The 19,984-nt window shown below is 38.8% G+C and overlaps 1 protein-coding gene across 2 annotated transcripts in view; it reads left to right on the top strand.

The window, feature by feature from the left end:
• Positions 1–18,955, top strand: part of EGF (epidermal growth factor) — a 58,733-nt gene extending 39,778 nt beyond the window's left edge. Inside the window, exons 18-25 of one of the 2 annotated variants that reach the window (XM_032686325.1) lie at positions 20–136; positions 1,120–1,245; positions 3,171–3,290; positions 5,062–5,212; positions 7,857–8,021; positions 11,500–11,602; positions 14,525–14,627; positions 16,105–18,955. In XM_032686325.1, coding sequence (XP_032542216.1) covers positions 20–136; positions 1,120–1,245; positions 3,171–3,290; positions 5,062–5,212; positions 7,857–8,021; positions 11,500–11,602; positions 14,525–14,627; positions 16,105–16,328 — 1,109 coding nt within the window. In that variant the 3' untranslated portion in view covers positions 16,329–18,955. The remainder of the gene's footprint in view (positions 1–19; positions 137–1,119; positions 1,246–3,170; positions 3,291–5,061; positions 5,213–7,856; positions 8,022–11,499; positions 11,603–14,524; positions 14,628–16,104) is intronic. The other variant, XM_032686326.1, reaches the window with a different exon arrangement.
• Positions 18,956–19,984: the final 1,029 nt, after the last annotated feature.

Raw genomic sequence — 19,984 nt, 5'->3', positions numbered from 1 at the left:
TGCTTTGTCTATGCTACAGATCAAGATGACTGCACTGCACTCGAATGTTACGTCAATGCAGAGTGTGTTTTGCTGGAAGATGGTGCTGTGTGCCAGTGTTTGAAAGGATTTACCAGGAAGGGGAACTCATGCTATGGTAACAAAAGAGATTAATATAACTTTTGGAAAACTGTCGACTGTGGGAGAGGAAGAAAATCTATCTTCTTTCACATTGGCAGCTCTGCTGTGTGAGCCATGACAGAAAGGTCAATAGTATGAAAGGGATGATGAGCAGAGAGCAGTGAGTTGAAATGGCTAATTGTCACATGCCTGATTTGCCCCTGAGTCATGAGAGCTAATCCTAATGATATTAACAAGACATAATGGGGATACTAAGATTAAAAGCATCATGTATTCTTTTTAAAAAATCGCCTAATTATAAAAGCTCGGTCCATAGACATGATAGATGATGTATAATTTAGAAGTTTGTATTAAGGAATCTCTTAAAAAATTAGTATTCCTGATGTAATGTTTATATAAAGGTGCTGCTCTTTTTTCTTTCCGGCATTAGAGACTAACAACCATGCAACACATTGCTTAGGGTGGTCTTTAAATTTTTGGACTTGCATGCAACATAAATGGAAGAACTTTGTCCTCTCATAAGGGGCAGGAGACGAAGGTGTTAGAAAGAGAAAAAAATACCATTTGATGGATAAGCATGAAGACTAGAGGAGTTTATGTTGCAATAGAAAGGGAAAAAACTTGTAAGCTTATGTGTTCTTTCACAAAACAAACTTTCTCAATGGTCTTAAAGGTCTATTCCATCCTGAAGGATTTTATGATTCTTTAACGTAAGGCTTTGTTTTGAATTTCTTTCAAGCAGATTTTTTTTTTAAAAGAAGGTGGTATTTGTGGAGCCTCTAGGTCTCCAGTTGACTCTCTTAGGTTCTTTAGAACATCCCCCTTGAATTTCATACCAAAAAAAACCCACAAAGTCCTTCTCTTTTGATTTGCTTCAGATGCAAAAATGACAAGTGACAGCACAGTCTGAGGGAGATTCACAATATAGGTGTTTCTTTTAAATGATTTCCTTGATGGTTTCATGACCCATGTGTCCTGTCTCCTTGTTTTATCTCACAGATGTTGATGAGTGTGCTGTAAATATGGATCACTGTGATCGAAATGTGTCAGGCTGCATCAATACGGAAGGGAGCTATGTCTGTAAATGCCTGGAGGGCTACACTGGGGATGGAGTCCATTGCTATGGTATGGGCATGTGTGAGGGCTATGCTGTGTCTAGAAGGCTGGGACAGGATGAATGAGCAAGAGACATATCTTATGATTTGTGCTAGCCTTCCAACAAGCTGTGAAGCTGTCATCTGAGCTGTTCTGGTTCATTTTGAATAATCTGGTAGGGGCATGGATACTAACAGTGGCTTCTCCAGACAGCTGACATCTATCATTTATGCCTTTTTGATTTTTTCCTCCCTTTTTGAAGTGTGGTAACCTCAGGAACTGATCAATATGCAAAGCCTGTAGTTGTCAGTGAATATCTTCTCTCATTGTTTGCGCTCCTTTTAGTAGTTATAGAAAGAGAGAGAAGAAGAGTGAAGGGGAGGAGGGAAGTGGAGGTGAAGCAGTAGAGCTTTATTGGAAATCGTTGCCATGAATATAAACGAAAGCAGGTATTGAGTGTGTCATAATACTCATCAAATAATTCCAGGTCTGTTTAATAGGCATGAGGCTCAAGGTGTGACACTGACAACTTGAGTACATTTAGAGTCCTGTTAATAATCAGACCCACTGATTTTCCCATCCAGCTCTAATGCCAGGTCTCTAGTTCATTCCTTTACATCTCTTAAATTCTTAATCCATTTTAGCGGTAAATATGAACAGGAAGCCTTATCTCTCCAGTATTTGATTAGCACACAGTTTGTTCAGAGCTTTATGAGAGTCTTGGCTTCTCTTCTGTCCTTTTCTTTTTCCTTTTTTCCTTTTTTCCTTTTTTCCCTTATGGCCTAATTCAGAACCATTAAATTTGAACCAATTCTTATGTACTCTTTGCTGGACTTTGGTTCTTCAACACTGGTTAGGATGGCTAAAAAATTAAGAACAATATCATTATTATTGACAGGATTTGGAAAGTATCAGAGGCAGAAGATTCAAGAAAGCCTTTTGCCTACAATGGTCAGAGACAGAGGTCATGTCTTTGAGAATGTTTGGAAGTGGAGATGAAAGTGCACACAGAAGTGACAAACTCCTCTTTCTTTCCCAGCACCCTACAGAAGGCATGCCCTCAGGCAGCCCTGGAATCTTTCTGTCTGTGGTATAGTTGCACAGCTAGAAGGATTGTGTTACCTTCCACTATTTTTGAAAAACAATCTATTATCTTCCTGAAGTCTTGAAATCCAGAAAATAGTAAGATTCACAACATTTTATAAAAACTACAATATTATTATGATGTAAACAGAACTGGAACTTATTTTGTGTTTGATGACTTGAAATGTATTATGAAACCCAGAAACGGTAAGTGCCTTGGTACTTCAAGTTTAGATACCTTCCTGCATTCACAATGCATTCCTGCATTCCATTTCTATACTGTTTTGAGCCATATCATGTTAATTTTACTGTAGAAAAAGTCCCAGTGATTTAAGCAATCATTTCACAAAAACTGGGGTAGTAGATCTGTGATTCCTCAAAGTAGATCTGGCACATATATTCTGCTGACAGTTCATAAAATGAATCAGAGGCTGACAAACTCTGGTATGCGAACCCTTTCAAAGGTCCCACCTTTGAGGGGTGTGCTTAGGCACCTAGGAACATGCAGGTGCCAGCCTGGCAGGAGCTACTGCCGTGGGCTTTGCTAGAGAAGGTGTGGAGGCAGGGTGAGGCTCTGCAGTAGGATGGAGGTGAGAGGTATATATGAGCCTAACACTGGCTCTGAGTCTGGAAACTCTTGTAATCAGGGAGCCTCTTCACAGTAATTCAGATCCTCACTCACTGAAGTGTTCACACAAACTGAACAAATCTGTAGCTTTCTAGACCCTTTCCTTCTGCGTAAACTTTTTGTTTAGGCTGAACTAAGTGGATAGTACAGGGGGCAGCTCCCCACCCCCAAAGCCTTCTGCTGCCCTTTTAACTGATGCTCTGAGTCATTTCATTCTTCTAACTGCAGACTGTTTGGGTGACAGATATTGATGAGTGCAAGATGGGGTCCCACACCTGTGGAGAGAACATGACCTGCACAAATACAGAAGGAAACTTCACTTGCTCGTGTGCTGATCATGCTTCTGGAACTGGCATCAACTGTAGTGAGTAAATGGAGTGAGCAAATAAAATGAAGTGGTCCTTCATTAAGAACAGTGTTCTTGGATAAATCGTTATACTTGGAAACCAAGATATCCCTGTACAGTGACGTACCGACCAGATTGTGGACGCATCTAGCATTGCTTTAGGAGGCTGTTTTGAGGTGGACTGAGACTAGATCTGAGTTTAGCTTGGAAATATCTACATTAAGGTTCAGCGTCTGAATGTAGCAACCAATCTATCTAATGGCCTTTACAATCAAAAGCAGAAGTAAATGCTCCTTGGAAGTAATATTTTTGGAGGTAATTTCAGTCTGTGTCATTTTTCAAATGCTCTGTGCCTTCCTTCCCACTGCAGAAGTCTAGCACAGAAACTGCACATTATTTAAGTCTCACTTGATTCTTCAGAAAAAATTTGTCTTTCAGGTCCAGTTACTAATTTTTCAAAAGGGCTCTGAAACTCTTTAGAAAATCTGATTACCTGTTTGCTGAAGGGAGCTGCAGAAGGTTCAGCGCTAGTGACTATCTGACCCTCATTTCAGTGCCTCAATGTGGCAGCAGCATTCTTGGAAAATGTGGAGCTAAGCGACTCATTGTCTTACTCTGTGTCATCCCCCCTAGTCAGGGTGAATTTTACTCCAAATCAGGTGGCTGTCTGATGATGGAGGGACACTGCATGATTGCCACAGATCTATTTCTGCAGAAAAACAGAAGGAAATTATGGCTTTCCTAAACAGAACATCTTTTCAGTTACTTAAGCTTTCAGTAGTTTCAGATGTCACTCAGAAAATGATGATTTTAAATGATGCATGACTTGGAAGTAATGCTTTCTAGGTCCCTCATCTGTCAACCTGATTGCATGTCTTCCTAGGTGTTAACACACTGGTTTTACTCTTTTAGCAATTTTAGCAAGATGCAATTTTCTTTGCAGAATGCACACACACCTGGGGTTCATTCACCCCTTTCCACTCATGCTCTTTGCCACGGCAGTTCTCCCGCAAATGAAATTTTAAAAAACAAATGTCATTGAAGGTCATGTTGCAATACAAACGGTGTGCGGCATAAAACCGATCCCATAATAGTATGAAAGCAATTAGGTGTGTTTCTTCTAAGCCATAGTGCCAGAAATTCTTTGCCATGTATCTGTTTTGTTCTGACCTATAGATTTGATACAGCATCAGTGTAGGCAAGAAAACACTCCTTTTCTGCAAGAGTATGTCTGCACTGTAGGTCATGCTGTGCAGAGGTATTAGTGCTACTTTTAAAACCAGCTAGTTTGGATAGCTGTGTAGATGACAGCGTGTGCGATTTAGAGCAGGCTACAGAATCCTTTAGAGAACTGGGTCCATAGGGTTCCCTGCTTCCCCAGTTATGTTTCTATCTGTATGTGAGCTAACCCTCTGACTGGTACTTTATGCATGGTAGAGATTTACCATACCCCACAGCTGCATAAGTAGCAAAAATCATTTGCGTGTGAGCACCCGGACAATTAATGCTGTTTCTCCTCAGAGCTGGACCCACACATCTAAATAGACAGAACTCAGCCTGTGGCTCTTTCATTGCAAATCTAAAATCAAGCGTATTTAGTAATTTGATCTCAATTTGTATGTGTCTAAGTTTGATAACAACATAAGCAAATAGTTAAAACACAAGTAATTAATTGAAATTAGATATTTTTACCTACTTTTGTACCTTGAAATTCTGGAACTCTTTTGTAAGATCACATTGCCAATGGGGCCAAAAGCTTGAGATGTCCTTGTGAAATCCTCTGTTTCAGAAACTACTGTTCCCCCAACTGTTGTCAGCAATGAATACTCTACACATGCTGTGCAAGGTGATATTGTGGGATGCCCTCCTTCATACGAGTCATATTGCCTTCATGGTGGAGTGTGTAATTATGTTTCTGATCTACAAGACTATGCCTGCAAGTAAGTACAGAAGTTTGTAGTTTTTGTTCTAATGAATTGTGCCCTTATGGTGCTACCCTTAATTAAGTGCAGGCAGTGAAGAGTATGTCCATTTTATCTGTTCATACTAGCAAATAGAATTAGACTTTCCTCTTTTCTATAAGTGATCACTGTAAGTTTCAGTATGTGGCCATTCTGTTCACACCCATTGCAACTAATAGTAGGATTGGATTTGTTCCCTAAGGACTTGATTCTTTGCTTTGGAAATGGGAGGTAAGCTGTTAAGTGATTAGTGCTCATGGCATTATAAAAGAGGTGCTTGCTGTCTCTCCTGTACGTATTTTGCTGTTGGTCTTGCTGTTCATGTGTAGCATTCAGTGGGGTGAAAGAGGACATCTCTGACTTGTCTTCTCTGATTGAGACGGGGGACCAGAAGTGGTGTCAGATTCTGCCATTACAGTTTGAAGAGTCATGGTCCTCAGCAGAAAGGATACAACATAACAACCTTCTTAAAATGAGACCTACTTCTCCCCTCAATATTTTTGTGAGGCCTAAGTCTAGGTTCCCCAACTGCAGGCACTGATAAAAGGAAGGAGAATCATCTCAATTCTCTGGAAATCAGCCTTAGCCTGTTCAATGTGGCAGCCTAGTCCTACGGGCTAATCATTTCTTCAAAACCTTTAATGCTGCCGTTCAAGTCTGTAACTTGACTATATTTGAATCTGTGCTGTACCTTTCTTCAAAATCAAGCATAAATGTGTTTACAGGGGGACAAATCCAACGCCTGCCTCCTCCCCTCAGGTCTCATCTGGTAAATGAGGACCTGTGCAGGGGATGGATGCTGTTCCATAGTAGGCAAATCTCCCTCTGTGTCTCAGTAATTCAGGTGGTCCTGGTATAACTCTGGAGTGAGGAGAGCAAGCTTTGTGCTGAAGGGTTTCTTTGATCCACCATTCCCCCAGGTCTTCCTTGTACTGCACTGCAGGAACCCCTGTGCCAGTCCATTCCTGCAAGCAATGTCACATCCTAGGCTTTCTTATTTTTAAATATGAGTGCTCTCCACTGCCTACAGACCTCCGTACCTGCAAAAATATGAAAAGAATGTATCTCATGTACATACAAGGGAATGAAGTAGGTGCTTTGTGCCATGGATTTCCTAAGCTCACCAAAGACATTACATGAGATGGACTCATGGTCATCCCAAGTGTCTGTTGTGAATTTTTACTGTAAATTTTAGAGGCATTGAAAACTATCTCCTTTTTTTTCCACCTCATTTCTTCTATTGAAACTAAAGAGTACAAAACTGCAGGACTTTCAAATTGGATCACATATTCTTTTCTTTTATTTGTTAGGTGTTAGTGCATAATAAGAATACAAATGTACATATTATTCAGTTCTAGAAGTGGAAGCAGTTAAAAAAATTAAGGAGTGACCATACTTAGCCATGCTCTTGGGGGCCAGGCTTTGTATGTGGACCTTGCTGGCTTCTGACCTTGCTGAATTCTCACTAGATGGCAGCATTCATTCATGTAGGCTCTCATATACTAACTAGCAAAAGGAAGTAATGGAAAAATGTTATTTAGCAAAAATATCTAACAGAAATCACATACCAAATGTGATTTGTATTTTTATTAATAAAAGATCTTACAGTAGAAAGTAGATCTTCCATCATATTTGGAATTCATTGTGATCTAATGTTAAAAACTTAGTATTTTTTCTACCTTCCAGCACGTATGCATTCTAAATTGTGACAGAATGAGAGTACTTGTGCCTGATTTAATAATGAATGCAGACATAATAATTTCAGAATATTAGGTAAAAGCTGCTGCTGGTTAAATCCTGTTTCTCTTGCTTGTTTGACTAGCCCCTGAACTTAAGTAAAACTAGACCAATAAGAATTGGGAGGAATTGATCCCATGTTGCTGAGAGATTGTTACAAATTTAGTAGACTTTTAATTTTTTTCCATTTATTATTTATGTGTCTCGTCTTGCACAGTAAAACTAGGCTGGAATTCTTTTTGATGTATTTCTCACTTTCTAGTAGTTTTGATTTGAGGGTTTCATGCATTGATAAGATATTTCTATGTTGTGTTTTACAATGGTAAAATCAAACAGATAAACAAAAACTACCTACAGAAGAACCTTGTAATAAAACTAAATTTCAAGGATATTTCTAACCCATAGGAGGGATTTTTAGAAACACTTTAATTTATCTTTCATTTTAAAGATTAAGATTAAAATTCAATTCCTTTAACCAAATCACTCTGAAAATATGAGTAAGTCCTATATTGCCTACTTGAAAGAAAAGAGAGCTTGCTGCTGGAAGCAGTTAAATGGAAAATCTTAGGGAAACACTAACCACACAGTAGGATTTAAGAGAAAATTATTTTTTCCTATTTTTTACCCATTGGAATCTGAAAATTGTAATCTCTCTGTATAATTCTGTAGGTGATTCAATAACAGTAAAAAAAATACTTGTAATACTGAATCATACTGGTTTTGACAGCATTCCTTCAAAGTCTTTTTGTCTTCACAGCTACTAAATTCAACCAGATATTTCTATAGCAGTTGCCAGTGGTAAATCAATATGCAAGGTCACTGAAGTGATGATGTGGGGTTTTTTCCACTGCCACCAGTTACAAAGTGTGCTCATTTCCTTTGGCAGCTGTGTGACAGGCTACGTTGGGGAGCGGTGCCAGTTCAGTGACCTGGAGTGGTGGGAGCAGCAGCATGCCGAGCGGGTGAAGATGCGGAATATCACCATCACAGTGTGTGTAGCCGTGCTGGTCCTTCTGCTGCTGCTGGGGTTCCTGGCTGCCTACTGCCACAGGTAGTGCTTCCAAACACGTGCTGTGATCCTGCGGCACAGGGGCTGAGTTGCTGCTGACTTTCACAGAGTGCTCATGGTGAAGAACGTGAGCTGTTCCTCAGCTGATGGAAAGCACCATATCAAGCTCGCTATTATTTTGCTTTGCAGTTATTGGTTGTATGAACAATGCAGAAAGTTCTGGCACGTCCTTGCCTGCAGAACCCACATTGGTGTTAGTGAGCCACATGGGTCTAGAGGGAAGAGGAATAGACCTTTTTAGGTTTGCAGAAGAGCCATAATTTGTGTTGATGAGAGAGTTCAGGAACATACTATCTGCTTCTTCCTTGGTTTCCCTTAAGAGCTCTAGATGTCTGAAACTATCATGATAGGGTTTGGCTCTTAACTGCCACCTATCCCAATAGTTTGCTTTTGTTTCCCTTTCAGTGGCACCTGAAAGTTTCCTTGCCATTGAGAAAAGTAGCTTATTAACCTTCCAAAGCAAACTTCCACACTGATTATTCCACCAATGAACATGAAAACAGTTTTCCTGGCAGTAGAAAGAGTAAAATCGGGGATGTGAGCCTAAGCACATCTGTTGTAAAAGTACTCCCTGGCATTTTCCATGGCTGTTATGAATTGTGCAGGTTTGGGTTTCTTCTTGTGATAAAAGAATCCCTACAGTCACTATTTAAGAACCCGCTCTGATGTGAAATTAAATGTCATCGATGTCCCTTAGACTGGAAAGTATTAAGCATTTAATAAGTTACAGTCTTTTGGCCATGACCTTGGCAGACAGCTGTTCTCTGAGGCTTGCTTAAATGCATATTTATATTTAAAAGTAAACACTAAAAAAGCCAGACAGCAACCAAATCAAGAGTCTCCTGCTGCATGCTGACCCGCCATCTGCGGCAGGATTTTTGTTTGTGGTTTAGATCAATTTTAAAATTAGACTTTCCTAGACATAAAAAGTTAAGTGACAAAAGAAGTTAACTATGGAAGCTAACGCTTTTCATTCTTAATTAATGGTTCTTGACATATTTAGTCCATAAAAGTAGAGAAGCTGCCAGTGTTTCTTATTTTCTATTAACTAGTGATAGAGGTTCAGAATTAAAGCTAAATGCAGCCTGGTTTGTTTTCATAACCTGGAATTCACGTTTGAATCAGTGGATACATATAGAACAGAAAAATTGTGAGATTCTTATATTTCCCATATATTTCATATATTCCATCATGACAAATGGCCAGAATATGACTCATTTTAAGGTGTGAAGATATAAAATTTCTTCCTTCCTCTCTCTTCCTGATTTATGTTTCTTTCTTGCCAAATGCTTTTGATCAATATAACTATTTACCACAACAACAACTTCTTAATTACACGCTCGACTGGATTTGAACTGCAGCTTTTACTAGCATAACAAGATCAAAATTAAACCACTGATCTAAAATCCCTATTTATCTGGAGTCTGGAAGCCAGTATTTGGGTTGAAATTGCTATATCACCTTTTCACACAATCTACTATATTTTGAAATGTAGTGATTAAGTCTGTAATAGTCCTATTCTTTCCCCTGTAAAATGGAGATGACTATCTCTGATTGAAGGAAATGAAGCTGGAGGTCCGCACCTGCCAATTTGAAAAATGTGTGAACTGAAGGCTGAGTATTACTGAATTCTTGTGTTGGTTTGTTCAATGACTATTGTCTGCGGAACAGCATCGAGTTTTTCTTAATATTAGATTTATGTAGTCTGACTGCATAGTACGTCAAGTTTCTTATCTTCCTTGGGAAGCAAGGAAATAACACTTCCCCCCCCAAAAAAAAGTAAATCTGAATCACAGATTTAACACTGACAATTCTTCCACCTCAATTGGCCAAGGCTACACAGAAATAGACAGTAGGACTGGGATTAGGACTGAGAAATTCTCTGCCTCTTGCCCATGCTGTTAACTAGATTTCACTGCCCCATCTGCTTGTGCTCAGTTGAACCCGAAGACACCCATGCCCACCAAGTCTATCTGGCATCTGTTACTCTGGGCACTCTACAGTAAGATGCAGAATTAGTGATCCTCTTGAGCTGAGCACCCTGTCAAGACTGTGCCTGTGTGTGAGCTCTGTGCAATGGATTTTACCATTTTTGAGTAACAAATTTTGTAAGCACTGCGAGCTGCAATGCAGAATCCAAGCAGCAAAACATGAACAGCAGCCTTGCCATGATGTCAGAAAAAGTCAAAATGGACTAATTTGCCCTATTTCTCAGCATTCTGCTCTGTAGATACACCCTCAGCTCTGACACCTGTTTGGTTTCATATTAACAGTCCCTGTCTTATCCTCTACAGGAGACAATTACCTTTTTTTTAATGTTTGAATATACAGAAATATGTTATAGAGAATCTGGGAGGATATCAAGGCTGGAAACAGGCCTTTCATATTTCCAGTAAAAAAGCAAAATACATTTACATAGTATTTTCATGAAGGGAGCAACATATGATGATTATGATGTATGCCCTTTCCCAGTTAGCATATAAAATTATATAGACAGAAAAGGAAAATTCCTAAAGAAAAGGAAAATTCCTATTTTCTTTGGCGCATGTCTATGAGATTTTATTAAAAATAGATCTAGTAAAAGGGTATTGTAACCTAAGACTTCCAGAGTCTGAAGAGTGTAACATTAATTTTGTTAGCTGATTCTTAGGAGGACAAAAAACATGTTTGCAAACTGAGTAAAGATGTACTGATTTGGATCTCAAGCAGGGTAAAACAAAATTTTATATTTGGGCCTATATGGGTTTTTAATACTGCCTTATAAGTGCTTGCTGTCTAACTGGAAAAATAACAATTTTTGAATTTCTGGAACTAGCCACTGAGAGCTTACTGTTCTCACCTTTGCCATCTCCAAATTGTACTCATGGCTTTTTTCCTTTGCACTAATTCTGTTGGTCATGCATTTTTTCTGGAAGGTCTTAGTTCCAAACTTTTTGAGACTTTCAGTTTGTTTATTTCACAGTAACATCTGAAACTGTTGCTTTTCATGAATGGTGCAGATGAATACAGAAGCGACTTTCGTAACTGTAACTACCAATAGTGTACAGAAATACAGTTCAATTTTTATTTCTGAGCTTCACCCACAAATGGTCTTCATTGTATTGGCTGAAACAAATCTTTATAAGAAGAATGTGTTATAGATAGAATAATATAGGAAAATGGAGGGGTCTAGTTAAAATTATGAGGCCTATTGTTCATTCTAATGAATGATCCTTTACAGATGGCACATTAGAACAAATATTTGTTCACTTCTTACTGACTTTTGTTTTTGACAAACTGTTTGTTTTAACCACTGTGTGGTAATTGAAATTGTGGTAAGAGTGATGCAGCCTTTCAAACTAATAAAAGAAAACAAAATATATGTCCCTTCTGTAAACACTGATAGAATAACATGTGAAAAAAAGCATCTTCTGTTCTTCCCAAAGCAAAATAATTTACTTCATCTTTTGTTCTGTTGCAGAAGTCAAAATTTGTATAAGAAGAATCTCTATGCAGAAGCGATAAGAGATGCCAGCAGCCGTGCTGACAATGAGAACATGACACCTACTAGCAACAAGTCTCTGGTAACTATATTAATGTGGAGTGGAAAGGGAATCAGGAAGGATCAAAGAGTGTTAGGGATCCACTTGAGATTATCCATCAAATAATTCACATCTTAAATACATTAAATAACTGCTAGAGTCATCAAGTGCTTTGCTGTGAACCCTAGTTCATCTTACCTCATTGTTATCCCTCAAAGTTCACAGCTGCCTGGATGTATTGCAACCATTAGCCAGTGTTATTGTTAGCTTTGAATACAACAGTTGGGGAACTGTGTTCTAAATTAAGGAAATGGCAATGTGATGACATGGCATATCACAGAGTTATTTTCACAGGAAAGTATGCCCTCTGTAAAAAAGGCTTCTTGGAAGCCAAGTGTTGTTTGTGCTACATGAGATGTTGAACTTTATTTTGGAGGTTGATGAAATTAAATGTTCTGTATTAGAAGCTGCTGCCTTGTAGAGAGAAACAACAAAGATTTTACTGGATAGTTTGGAAGGATATCTGAAGTACTAATTTTACACTGGTGTAGGTAAAAATGGCACCATGCTCTGGTTGTACGCAACACTTTCTTTTGTCATTTTTTAAGCTGCATTTGGCCCCATAAAATCTGGTCTAAGGACATGATTCTCACTGGCATTAAAATGACATTACACTGCTGGGTGATTGCAATTGGAACTTGAAGTTGACAAGTGACATAACTTGCAACTGTGGCCACTTCTATGCCTGGTCTGAGACTCCTTTCTCAGAATGGCCTCACAAGCAGTTTAGGTAGTTTCTGGCAGGAATTGTGACTGGGTAGCCACTGGAAGACACTGTCAAACATATGTCAGTAGTGCTGAATTGACTTGACTCTGATTATGACATATTGTTCCTTAGCTGGTCAACTGCATACTCTGGTGGATCTTTTATTATCAGTATTTTTCCTCCAGGTACTGGATAGTAAATGTGCTGAATCATGGCAATGTCATCATTTGTTCACAGCAGAGGCAATATCCACAGCTTGCAAAATACCTGAGGTTGGGAAAATCGGAAACATTTGTTGGGTCTGAGAACAGCTTGTTGCCTGGGAGCAGTGCTTTAGGAGGCCTGATGCCCATCAGCTCTGTCCTCACCTGCTGTTGACCCTGTAGTTAATGCAAGTTGCCAGTGACATTTTTGCTGAATATAGGGGTAATTAAACAGCTAAGCAATGGACTGAATCAACAAAAACAAATCTAACCTAGTAATCTATTACACACTCGTGTTTTATTTCAGCATGCACTGGGAGATATCAAATCCATTAATAAAGTAATTTACTGCAAATGGCTTGTGTCAGACTGGAAGAGGAAATCACTGACCCCTTGCTGATTATTGCTGCTTACACAGTAATGGATTCCTCTGGTTTCATGCATGTGATTTTCTCTGTGCTGATATAGCCATTAATTGTGAAGTTCACCAGGGCTTCATGCATGAATGCACTCAGGTTAGAAACTGTAGAGTTGCCAAAAAGCAGTGAAAGCAGGGAAGTTGTCCATTTCTACTGTTCACGTCAAGTGGACTACTGGAGAGCTTTATGCAAAAAAAGAGATTATACTACATCAGGGACAGAAAACTCTATATGTCCTCAACTCCTAAGGTGCTGAAATAGTTTTTGGGTGCTATTGATCTACTCAACATTAATGATCTTAACGAAGGACTTCATATTGGGACTGGATGATATGTATGCAGTAACTGTGAAGAACTCATGAATTTCACTCATTTGGTAGTCCACAGTGCTACTGCTCCTTTGTGAGGCTGGTGAGAGAGAGTGAAAAGACGTTCTTGTCCATCTAGGTTAATGTAGAGCTTTTGTGCTATCACACATATCAAGTGTTAGGTACTGTGATACTGAAACTATACCTATAAATTGTCCAGGTGTCATTCACTTTTCCATTCACTTCTGTTCTGCCAGGTGAGAGTACCTTTAGCTAGGGGTACACCTACATATATTTTCCAGGTTCATATTAAAGTTCCATAAGCCAGGGTAGTCCTACTGATATATAAGCCTCGGTAAACTCCTGCATGTGCCTGGATTTTGGTGCTGTTCACAGGCTTTTCATCCAAGTGTTTTGTGCTGCACAGCCAAAGATATTTTGCAGAGCTCAGTGTAGCTGAATTTCCTCTGGGGTCTGTCATATGCGGGTTAGCAGATGTAAGCCTACAGATTTTATGTAAATGAACCGACACCTAAATAGGCATGCCTGCTACGTCTATACTCTATCCACATAAATCCACCAGTTATCCACCAGGACCCCCAAATTTGTCTTCTGTTGGAAAATCTTATTTACAGATATTTTCTCTTCCTTGTCTCTGCTCTTTAAACATCACCCCTTTACTGGGTTTTCCTCTTTACCCCTGTACAATTTCTGCATAGTGCTTCACATTGCTTTCCTCTACCTCTGTTTTTTCTGTTTTCCCCCTGGTCTTTTCAGCATGTTTCCCCAGAGGGTCTTGTCTTCTGATTTCAGGGTCACTGTGGGATGATGGAACCACACGCCCCCAGGTGGTGTTGAGAGCCAGAAAGGGAGACTCGCTTCTTTCCCTCTGTTTGATGATTTCCTGCTGTCTGGATTCCTGCAGATCTTTTTAATACTTTAAAAATGGCCCTCAGTACTATGGAGAGGGTTGATTTTCATGAGCTTTTGTTCTTGCACCTGGAAGTGTTGATTTGCAAGGCAAGAGAATTGGTAGTTCTTTACTGGACTGGGACTGTGTGCTTTCCAAAGAAAGACTGAGGTTGTCATCAACTCAAATGTTTAATTATCTGCAGGGGAAGGGCCATCCCAGAAACCAGGATGACCTTTTTCCCTGTTCTGTGATTGGGTGTGTGGTCCTTCCAGTTTGCCTCTTGGGTTTCAGAAAACCAATGCATTTTATATTAATTTGGGCTCTGCATATTTTGTGCATATTGTATGTATTTGCAGTTTGCGGTTGTTAAGGAGTGTAACAGTTCTCTGGAGACTAAAGTGGTTGATCTAATTGAGTGTGAGACAGCAGATCCTCATCCTGCCTGTCCTTCAGAATCTGGTGAGTAGGATTACCTACCTTATTAGGTCTCTCCTCACCTTGTACCAGCAGGACCAATGGCAGATAAAGGAGATGGAGAAATTTTATTTCTGACCTGTTTAAAGCTGCTGTGCACAGCAGGTGCTATGTTTGTATTGCTGTTAAGGACTATTCAGTCCTTCACTTTGCAGATTAGTCATGAGAAACTACACTACAATAGTGCTTTCACACTCAGAAGAAGCCAGATGCCTCTTGTGATAGAATAATACTGGATTTTTGCATCCATATAGACCTTCACAGGTTTGCAAGTGAAGTTAAGCCCATTTTACTGTTGGGTAATGTATATCTGCGAAACAGTATACTTTGACAGCCCTTATTAATTCAGGCAGGATAACTGAAAATGTATGAGCAGTCCAGGACGACTCCTGCGGCAGCAACTGCAGTTCTGCTTTTTGTGTTAAACAGATGTTTGACTGCTTGGGGTGTGTTTGGTGCTTAAACAAACATGAGATGAATGAACAAGATGTACCTCCCATCCCTCATCCAGAGACAGCAGGTAGCATGAAGCACACAACAGGCTTCCATGGCCCACAAGATACCAGGTGGACCATTCTGAATTTTAGGAAATATTGCCTTATAGGTGGCACCTGAATCACTTAATGCTCAAATGGTGAGAACTGATGGAGAAAGACTGATATCCTTAACCCTTTATCTTATTTACCATATATATCTCCTAAGTGCAGAAGTTACTGGAGAAGCCAGTTTGCCTCAGTCACTTAGAAATACACAAAGACAAATGTTTGAGGATACTTGAATGGGCAGACGTCTTGCAAGATTTTCAAAATTCCCAATCCTGTCCTTAAACATTGGATAGTCCCTTTATTCATCAGTAGAAAATATGCCTCACATTTACTTAGTTGGACTAATATTGGGAACATGTTTAGAACTGTACTGTCCAGCACAGGAAGACTGATGTTTCCTGTTGGGAGACTCTGTTTTCATTTATAGTTTTATCAGATGCAGCTATTAGAACAGAAATTTCCCATGATAAGTGTCTGATTTTTACCTGAAAATTTTAACAAAAGTGGTTCAACCACCTTAGACAAAAAGACTGGTGAATAATCTGGATTTTTTGGTAACATGTTAAAGGAAGTTCTTATACCATGCCAGAGAATAATTCCAAGATCTTTTGACTTTGAAGTGAGGACTTTAATTGTGCCAGGTGGGTAGTCTTCCTGTTATGGGCATACCTTTCCCTGTTACGAATTAAAAGGGAAAACCATGAAAACCTAGGACAAGTAATTTCTTAAAATCAGAAGCAAGTTCTTGACTTTGCCTGTTTTTATGTTCTTTGACATGAGTTGGTATTGCAATTTTCTGATTCTGTGCTTTCTTTCATAGCTTTCTTCTCTCAAAGCTGTCATTACTTTTCTTTTAGCTTAATTGTGGTGAATCTTCTCAAATGGCTTTCAGTAATACATATCCATCTTTTTTCCAGCGGAAGAACAGCCTATAACATACGACAAAGCAGCAGAGACTTTGACCGAAGAGAAGAGAGAACAAGGACATCAGAAAGAGGTTCCTGTTGGTGAGAAATCATGCCAGCCCCTGGGAGTGGCGAAGGGCCCTCCCCAGGTACCCTGGAGCATCCATCCTAAGCCCCTGATGGAAAGGGAGCCCTGCACTCTTGCCCCAGCCAGCCTGCTGATGCAACCAGACTAGAAGCAGCCTGGGTTTGAGCGGGAAAAGAAGGAAGTCAGCAGAGAATGGGAACTCACAGAACACTGAAACAATAGTCATTTTTTCACTAAAATTTGCTTTTGAAAAAAACCCCACAAATCAAAACCAACTAGAGAAGTCCTTGCCACTCCTTCCCTGTCATCTCTGCTTGGAAGAGTTACTATGAGCAACGTGTTGGCAATGACTGCTCTATAAATATCACTGCTGCTAACTTCATTAACTGCCTGCTACAAGGACACTGAGGGGAAAATAGACAAGTGGGTGATTTATGAGTGATAAATATTTTCTTAATGGAGCTCGTTGTGAGTAGTGGTCTTCACACACACACACAGAGTCTAGAAACTACCTAGAAAATGGGTCACAAGGACAGCTGCAGAGAAACAGGAATGGAAGATGATGCAGAAAAATTAGTTCAAAATTAATGTTTTTATTAAAATACTGTTCATGGACACTATATTCCTTTCCCCAGTGCTGCTGACAGGCCAGTGTAACTTCTTGGACTTCACCTGAGATGTTCTTGTATCTGCTTCCGTGAGCAAGCACCAAATAGGATCTGGCATTTCTCGGGTTTGGTGTGCTGTAGGATGATTTGTGGGCATATGTTATTAATGGTGGGCGACATTTGAGGGAAAAGGTGATTCTTCCATTTTATTTCCCAGTATACGCTGGTCCCTCAGAGCGTAACAGGATTGTCTCTGGACCGAGGAGGTGGGTCTCTGTCTGCTTTCAGCCCTGTGAAGAGGAAGGTGCTGGAGCTGTCCTGGCCTTACAGGAGTGTGTCTGGCATCAAAACCTGGTCCATTATGTAGGACAGTGCGAGGACGGAAGTGCAGCCAGTTGCTGTTCCAAAAGAACAGGAGGAGTGGGTCAAAAAACCAAAAAAGCCACCTCAGTTTGGACTGAACTTCCACTCAGCTGATTTTTGCTGCCTGTTAAATTCAAGGGAACAACTGGAAAACTAAACCAATTTTTCTTGTAACTGTCTTTCTAACAGCTACTGTTCCCTTCCAGTTATTTACTAAAAACTAACTCTCTTATAAAGCTCTGTTGTATACAGAGTTGTAGCTTAACTGTTTAACATAAGATTAGCTCAGTTGGTCAGAGCATGGTGCTAAGAATGCCAAGGTTGTGGTTTTGATCCCCGTACGGGCCATTCACGTAATAGTTGGACTCTATGATCATTGTGGGTCCTTTCCAACTCAATATTCTGTGATGTTAAGTGATTTTCAGCACTTGTCTTGAATTCCTGTGCCATTTTCAGAATATTTTGGAAGACATCTGGAAATCAGCTAAATTACTAATAATGTTTTTATTATTTGTATGGTACCTCTCAGTTCTCTGTCTTTGAAGCCTACTGCTGTAACTATTGGACACCTCCTTTAAACTCTGCTACAGTACCTACCACTAGTGTTCCTTGTAATTCACTAACTGGTTAATAGTGGCAAATATTATTAATTTGTGTGTTTGCTATCCTACTTTTCTGGCGTTTTTTGAATCCTGCCAGAAAGGTATGGGATGTTGTTATTTTTATACCAGCTCTATAGGCAAACATGGGAAAGAGTATTGAAAGGTTCTTACCTCTTATCTAAAACAGTTACACACTTGAGTAACTTTATGAATCTAGTTCTGATTTATGTTGGTGTAAACAGTAAGAACATTGAGTCCAAGGTGTCAGAATTACAAAAATTATAATGCTCTGTTGTGTAGATGGTTGTCATTTGTCTTCTAAAGTGATTTTTGCAGGTGGTTTTGAATTGTTGAGTCTGTTTTCTAATCAAATTCGTTCTGAATTCAGAATAAACTTGTAAAATAGGCATTTCCAGAGGTTAGTTGGAATTAACAGCTATGAAGACTCATTCTCCTGTGTGAGTGGCAACAAGGGTATTTCCACGGAAAGAGAAATGGTTTAGAAGTGTTGGCACACTAAACTGTGTTCAGGAGCAGGAAACCACCATGTTGAATCATTAGTATTTGGTAGATTTGATTTTAAGTTCAGTATAGTTTAATTTAATTAACATTGTTAAAAGAATCTAGTTTGGATTCCTGTCCTTCAATTCATTGATCTTGTGTATTTTGATGGGAAGAGAGTCCAGCTGTAAAGGTCCCAGTTCACAAAAGCATTTTGTTTCCATAAGAGTTACACAGTAAAAAGACTTTGATCCCTGCACTTTGAGTTTCTCTGGTGAAGTATGTTTGTGAGCTTAAAATCCAAGTAGTGTGTTGAATGACAGTCAACATTTAGTTGGAAGTTTCCCCAGTCAAAGGAAATAAAGATTCGTAACTTTGAAACCTGACTAAATAAAGATGTTTCAGACTCCTTAAAAATTAGTTTACTATTCTATCCTGGTTTTTTGTTTACTTTGCTTTCCTTCAGTCCAAGGATCTAATTTTAAGTTGATAGTATTCTTTAAAGAATAAGATTGGGAAAACTATTATTTGTAATTATACTGTTTGGACTTTTAAATGTTTCCTAAATTCAGCTCTAAATTCAAAATAATCTTTAATGTAAAACCTTGAAATGATATTTCAACACAAATATAATATATTTGGTTTATTTGTATGTTTATAAAGCTATTGATTTATAAAATAAAACAAACAAACAAACAAAATCCCTGATCTCCCTCTTTCTTTAAGAGAAGAGAATGCACAGTTCTGGTTTCAGTTAACTGATATCATGTGTGTTGATAGATTCACTGGTTTCATGAAGTCACAGTGCATAATGTGTTGGCTCAGCATTTCAGATATGGGGTTCTTGTTCTCCACTCAGAGAATCTGTTCTAATGAGGATTATCTGCTGTAGCTCACAGGTAGATCCAACCTTGAATACAGTAAGTTTTTATGTATTGTTTTAGTTATACATTCCCACAAACCAGTAAAAGCCATGTTCTCCTTTTTGTGCACATTTAAATGACTGTAATGAAGGTTGCTGCTTGTTTGTATAGAAATATTAACCATGGCTTCACTATGTTTTTAAATTGGTTGCCAAGATGTTATTCTCAGGCTTTACATGCAAGTGTGTTGAACTAAAATAGTTGAATCCTTGAGGTTTTTTAGGCTAAACTTTCTTCACCAAAAAAACTTTTTAAATTATTAGAATTTCTGGGTATGTAGCAAACTTAGTATTGACCTTAAATTGGTGTACTCTGACTTTTAAAAATGAAATTAATTTGTGATATATTAAGCTGTAAAAGAGGAACTTAGAAACATAGTGGGAGAAAAGCTTGACAAGTCCAAAGTAAGAAAACTATGGGTAATTTTAAAGATCAAGGGAGAAAATGAATTTGTTTAGTTCAGTAAATCTTGACTTTATTAAAGTTTACATTTCAATTCTCTAAAGCCATATTTTTATTGTAAGCAAGTGAGGAATGATTCATGCTAATTCATAATGGACACAGGCGATGCAATGTTCTCTAGTCATAGAACTGCATGACACATCTAATTTTAAGTCACTTTTGCAGCAACTTGCAGCTTTGCAGAGGTTTATCTTTCAGGTAAAAATTTTTCACTCTTTCAGAATGAAAACATTTTAAAAAATTATGGAAAAAATAAAAAGATATTCAGAATGGGATTAATTAGGGGAAGCCTATGCCTTCTTAACATATATTGTGTTTTTGTCTTATTGAGAGTAATTTTATCTC

Source organism: Chiroxiphia lanceolata, chromosome 4, assembly GCF_009829145.1.
Source record: "Chiroxiphia lanceolata isolate bChiLan1 chromosome 4, bChiLan1.pri, whole genome shotgun sequence".
NCBI classification, from domain to species: domain Eukaryota; kingdom Metazoa; phylum Chordata; class Aves; order Passeriformes; family Pipridae; genus Chiroxiphia; species Chiroxiphia lanceolata.
Note: the sequence above shows the minus strand (reverse complement) of the source record. Positions and strands in the feature narration are given on the sequence as shown.